Source organism: Pagrus pagrus, assembly GCF_965226575.1.
Source record: "Pagrus pagrus genome assembly, contig: HAP1_SCAFFOLD_456, whole genome shotgun sequence".
In the NCBI taxonomy this organism is placed as follows: domain Eukaryota; kingdom Metazoa; phylum Chordata; class Actinopteri; order Spariformes; family Sparidae; genus Pagrus; species Pagrus pagrus.
The window spans coordinates 26,442-33,000 of NW_028175010.1; the positions used below are offsets into that span (position 1 = coordinate 26,442).

A 6,559-nucleotide genomic window follows, 5' to 3' on the forward strand; every position below is an offset into this window, starting at 1 on the left:
TGTCTGTCCGGTCCGACCGTTCAAACGTTAGAAATAAAAACGTGCTTGCAGCTCCATCACTGCTGCAGCCTCCGTCCTCCAACCTGTCTGTAGTCCTGGTGGATCAGTGTGTCCCCCTCTCTGTCTCCACCTGTCTCTGTCTCCACCTGTCTGTCTGTCTCTGTGACGCAGTCTGGGGGGCGGGGCTCCTGCAGAGTCTCTGTCCATGGTACTAAAACGTTTAAAGCTGCAGTGGAGAAGATTAAAGGCTCATTATTATTATTATTATTATTATTATTATTATTATTATTATTGTTGTTGTTGGTGTTGTTGTTGTTGTTGTTGTTGTTGCTGCTTCTGCTGCTGCTAGGGTTAGGTGTGACTCATCTGTTCACACCTACAACATACAAAACACTTTTTAGTCCATCATCCATTTTAAACACTGCTGCCTACATTACCCACAGTGCAACTCTACCTCTGACAGATTTATGCTGCCTACACTACCCACAGTGCACCTCTCCCTCTGTGGTATGTTATGCTAACAGCTCCCTTCTTTCTAATTCCACAGTCGTCTTCAACTCCAACTTCAACTCTGACTTGAGTGACATCACTTGTGTCAGCTGATCCCACTTCAGACACGACAGGATTTATAAACATGTAGTAGAACACCTGGGAACACCTGGAAACACCTGGGAACACCTGGGAACACCTGGAAACACTTGGAAATAGCCACAGATTTCATTTCATTTTTGACGAGAGCAATCAGAGTCACGTGCAGATAATTAATAATCAATAAATAATAACAATCATAAAACAAACTGTGAAACCAAACATACACGACAAACTAAAGACAGGAGAAGAGCCCCTATTATTATTATTATTATTATCATTAATATTATTGTATAATGTGACTCTCTACCTGTCTCTCTCTATATACCTGTCTCTCCCTGCACCTGTCTCTCTCTCTCTCTACCTGTCTCTCTCCCTCTACCTGTCTCTCTCTCTCTCTCTGCCTGTCTCTCGCTCTCTACCTGTCTCTCTCTCTCTACCTGTCTCTCTCCCTCTACCTGTCTCTCTCTCTCTACCTGTCTCTCTCCCTCTACCTGTCTCTCTCATATAACAGTCTTGTTACTGTGCTGCTGTCCTGTCCTCTGTATTCTTTAAAATGGTTCGTTAATATCAACTATATTAATCAGGTGTTCTACAATGAGCAGCTTGGTGAATACATATAAGAGCTGTTAGCATGTTAGCATGTGAACAGGTCGCTGTGTTTTCATTAAAAGTGACTCTTTAATCTAATAATATTTTTTATGATACCATGTCTGAACCCTGTGTGTTGATTTCACTCTCCATTCTCTGCTCATTATCGCTAAAGGTGCATTTTTATTTGTTTTTTGATCAACCAATCACAGCTTTTTTTAAATGAGTCACACCTAGCAACAAGGTCGACCCGCCTCGTGACTGAGATCAAAGGTCCTGTCAAAGGTTCTGGTTCCTGCTCACACTTCAAATAAAACATCACGCCTGAGCTACGACACCCTGCTGCCAGGTTAGAGTCCCAGTGAGGAGGCTCCTGGTCAGTGCTGGATCCAGACTGGTGTGAGGTGCTTGTCGGTACTGGGTCCTGACTGGTATGAGGTGCTCCTTAGGTTGGACAAGGAAAAGTGAGAAGAACCTTGGACGGGGTGGAGCATGGGTACCAGTTTAAGGCCTCAGATGGTTTTGGAGAGTGATTTCTTGCTGGGCCTCATGTCTGGTTCTGGTGGCTGGGGGGTGAATAGACCAGTGTCTCTGGGCAGGGGGATTCAGCCGGACTATCAATACTGTGACATTGAGCCTTTGTTAATCTTGCTACATTACTTGCTATTTGTAATCAGATTACTGCTGATTGATGGACCTCTGATATTGTTGGCTGTTAATGGTCGTCAAATAGAAATCTGCTTTTTTTTAATCAAGTCTGGAGCTACATGTCTGTTCAGTACCAACATCATGATGACATCCTGTGTGTTTATCTATGAATTTAGATCTGTACTGATAAATGATCATGTTAGGGTTATTGTGTCAGTCTGTCCTGTTAATGAGGAAAATAAAATATAATATATTGAATATCGTGTTGGAAATGTTACTACTAAAAGTGGTTAACATACTGTTGATAATAATAATATAACAATGATTATTATTATTATTATTATTATTATTATTATTATTGAATTACACGACTGAGGGCTGCGTGTGTTTTACAGCAGCTGATCCAGACTCAGATTATACTCACCTCTGTGTGTGTGTGTGTGTGTGTGTGTGTGTGTGTGTGTGTGTGTGGGCGGAGCCTGTGGCAGCAGAAGGCTCATTGTCTGAGGAGGCAGAGGAAGAGAGAGGGAGGAGGGAGGGTCGAGCGAGGTAGACAAAGACTGCAGCTGTGAGAGAGCGAGAGAGAGAGAGAGACAAAGAGGAGGGAGGCCGACTCTCTCTTTCTTTCTTCATGTGGGGGAGGAGAGGGGGAGGATTAACCGGCTGATCTGCGACACGCGCTCACATACAACACACACACATTTCATATCAACACACACACGACACGGCATCAGAGCTTCATCTGGATCAGCATCATCATCATCAGCAGCAGCAGCAGCAGCAGCAGCATCAGCATCAGCATCAGCAGCGAGGACGAGAGACAAAGAGACACAGACAGAGAGAGAGACGGAAGGTGGAGCGAGACGATCTGCACTGTCTGACAAGAGACAGACAGGAGGAGAGAGAGAGACAGGAGGAGAGAAAGAGACAGACAGGCCTTGAGCAGCTCCACCGCCTGTCTGTGTTCAGTGTGTGATGGCCGACCACATGTTCCTGCTGCTGTGTGTCTGCTCAGTGTGTGTGTTGTTGTAGGTGGGTGTGTTCACTGTGTGCGTGTTCACTGTGTGTGTTCAGTCTGTGTGTGTGTGTGTGTGTGTGTGTGTGTGTGTTCACTGTGTGTGTAAGATGGGGAACGCAGAGAGCATGGAGAGCCAACTGGCAGTGATCCGGTCCAGAGCCGCCCCAGTTCGACTCCCGATGCCCGACCCGGCTGAGCTGGAGGAGAGGTTTTCCATCGCACTGGTAAATACACACACACACACACACACACACACACATTAAGACAGAAGACATGGTGGAGTGTTACACAGTGTGATTTACAGGTTGATGGTGGTTAGCCTGTTAGCATGCTAACAGAGAGTCCAGCTCAGGCTGATGTGATGTCACCAGTTCTGCAGGTTTTTGGTCATAGTTGGACGGATGACTAAAACTGTTCCAGATTTTCAGCCTCTGATTCCTCAGATTGAGTCAGCACGCTGTGTCTACACAGACCTTCATCAAATGAGTTTGTATTCTCATCTCTGAGGGTTAGGGGTTGGATCCAGCATGGTTGGGTTAGGGGCTGGATTCAGCATGGTTGGGTTAGGGGTTGGATCCAGCATGGTTGGGTTAGGGCTGGATCCAGCATGGTTGGGTTAGGGTTGGATCCAGCATGGTTGGGTTAGGGACTGGATTCAGCATGGTTGGGGTTAGGGGTTGGATCTATTGTGGTTGGGGTTTCATTTTAATAATATGTTCTGATCCAGAATGTATTGGACATGCTTTCTTCATGTGGTTTGGTTCATTTGGTGTTTGTTATCTTTAGTTCTGGTTCGGTTCTTAAACCTCAGTAAAGTCACTTAAAGTTACACAGACTGACAGCTAAATGCTGCTTTATGGTTGCACATAGGCTCTATGCAGAGTGAGCATTTATGCATGTAAGCTGGCGTGCCTGCATTGCTGGCAAAGGGGATACACCGGTACCATACAGCGCTACCCAGAGGTAAAACACCCACCTCATTGGCTCCAAGTTGTGTCTCTGGGCAGAGTGGATAGGCAGAGAGTCCACAGGGAGGACTGTCCCTCCTTGTACACTGAGCTTGGATGCAGGATTTTGGTTTCGTCAAAGACGGTGTCTACCAGGGTTATGGCTGAATTCCAACAGATCCGTGTTTGGTCCTGCTCCACTCTGTCATGGCTCTGCCACGGCAGCAGAGCCAATAGGTTTCACTCTAGTCTATGTGTTTACCTCCACTGGGTCCGCTGCGTTGCGTATCTGCTCCGGCAGATCTGCCGGAGCTGGGATGAATGGCTTCTGTTTCTGCCAGATGCTGGAGCACGATGCAACAATTCACCCAAATTCAGCACAGAGCAAACACAAAGCCAGAAACCAAAACAGCAACATAATATCTGGTTAATTTTCAAAATAAAAAACTCTGTTGACACAGCACAAAAATCTCAAAAAATAGAGAAATACAATCAATTCTTCTAATCCTTCGGTTGGGAATACTTTGTGTTGTTGTGTTTGTAACACATAGCTATAACTGCGGTCGCACGTGATTATGTACTTATCGTGGGAACTCCTCAGTCTCGCAAAACCAGCTGTCTGGCAGTGCTGCACCATGCCGGACTCACATCGCAGCCCGTGGGGGTTGCTGGACGACAGATGACAGAGCACAACCATAACGGAGCCGGAACGCAACAGACATGCATCCAGTGGACTCAGCGTTAGGGTTAGAGTTTGGACATCTGGCCTGTCCACTAGTTTCAGCCCTGAGACACTCTGGCAGTGAAAAGCTCTGAACCAGGAGAAAAACCCAAGAAGAGCAGCAACATCTGAAGTGGTAGATGTGTTTACTGGGAAACTACAGGTTACAATGCTGCAGCGTTGTGCACATTGCATTGGCAAATTGTGTTAGCTAATCCAAGTTTGAAACACGTAAGTCTGTTGTTGTTCTGAGAAATGGAGATGGTGTGTAATACTCCCTTCAAACAACAGCTCAAACTGACTCTCACCAGAGTAGAAAGATAAGTGGGAGCAAGAGGACCAGTAGATCAGACTCTAGTCTGAGAAACAAGTCCCTCACAGGTCCTCACGTCTAAGGTGAAGAGGCAGCTCCAGGATACACAAATAAAAGGAAAAGATTCAGATGGACAACCGAACACAGACACTGGACATACGAAGAATGGAACGGACGGATGGACGGAGATCGACTGGAGCAAACTTTATCCTCCAACAGGAAAATGAGCCAAAGCTCCAAACTATGAAGAACTATTTACAGAAGGAGCAGTCAGCTGGTTTTGTGTCCAGCAGACAATCAAATCTGAACCCTTTAGAGCTGCTGTGAAGCACACTGACTGTATGATATGTAAGAAGTGCCCATCAAGCCAATCCAACCTGTGAGAGGAGCTACAGGAAGCATGGAGGGACATTTCCTCTGATCATCTCCACAAACTGACAGCGAGGATGACAAAGTTCTGAGAGGCTGTAACTGCTGCAGATGACACAAAATTATTATTCCAAGTAAAAGTCATTACTTCTCACCTCAGTGTATTTTATTTTCATCATTTCATCATTCATTAGGGTTAGGTTCTTTAGGGGTTAGTGTTGGCTTCTTTACGGTAAGGGTTAGGTTCTTTAGGGGTTAGTGTTGGCTTCTTTACGGTTAGGGTTAGGTTTTTTAGGGGTTAGTGTTGGCTTCTTTACGGTTAGGGTTAGGTTTTTTAGGGAAACAGGTTTATATCCAACTGTTCCAGCGACATCACTGCACAAGTGTCATGAAGACTTTTTAAAATGCTTAAAACTCACTAACCCTTCAAATGTCTTCCAGAATTCGATGAACCTGCCTCCTGACAAGGTGCGTCTGCTGCGTTCCTATGACAACGAGAAGAAGTGGGAGCTGATTTGTGATCAGGTGGGTGGTGTTAATAAGGTTAATGAGTTTGAATCTGTTCCCACCTGAAGAACCAGGACGTCAACCAATTGAGACTCAGGACAGATCAGAGACTTCAGGCTTTATTTTTCTGTATTGTACTTACATATACAGTATATGCTTCTAATACTACAGGTACACTTTACTTTATATTCTGTCCTTTAATTATACTATGTACTGTATATATACTGTACCTCAGTATATGTGCTATACCTCAGTATATATACTGTACCTCAGTATATGTGCTATACCTCAGTGTATGTACTGTACCTCAGTATATGTATTGTACGTTACTTCAGTATATATATAATTGAGTACATTGAGTACCGGCCCACAAAAACCCCGCTTATCAGTCTGAGCCACTGTGTGGTAATCTGATTACTTGTAAATGTATTTGGTAATATGTAATATTTACATCTGATTGATTTAATGAGTGGATCATATTGTGACTAAACTGAACAGGAAGTTAATTTTACCAACAAGGATTAAAACTGATGTCATCCAATCAAACTGTGTGTGTGTGTGTGTGTGTGTGTGTGTGTGTGTGTGTGTGTGTGTGTGGTGCAGGAGAGGTTTCAGGTGAAGAACCCTCCTCACACTTACATCCAGAAACTGAGAGGCTTCCTTGATCCAGCCGTCACTCGCAAGGTGAGCTATGATGTCACACTGAATTGATGACATCACACTGTTGGGGTTTGTTTTTCTAATGATTTAAACAGTGCAAGAAAACCTGCCTGACTCTCTACCTGTCTGTCTCCCTGTATGTGTCTGTCTCTCTCTACCTGTCTGTCTCCCTCTGTGTCTCTGTCTCTCTACCTGTC

General features: G+C 44.8%; 1 protein-coding gene across 1 annotated transcript; it reads left to right on the forward strand.

Annotated features, from left to right (window-relative positions):
• Positions 1-2,367: 2,367 nt before the first annotated feature.
• LOC311254138 (formin-like protein 2) lies at positions 2,368-6,386 on the forward strand (the record flags this gene model as incomplete). The annotated part of the gene is made up of 3 exons (XM_084384539.1): positions 2,368-3,069; positions 5,637-5,720; positions 6,306-6,386. Coding segments are annotated over exons 1-3 (282 nt in total), but the record flags the coding sequence as incomplete, so codon positions are not given.
• Between the last annotated feature and the right edge of the window lie 173 nt (positions 6,387-6,559).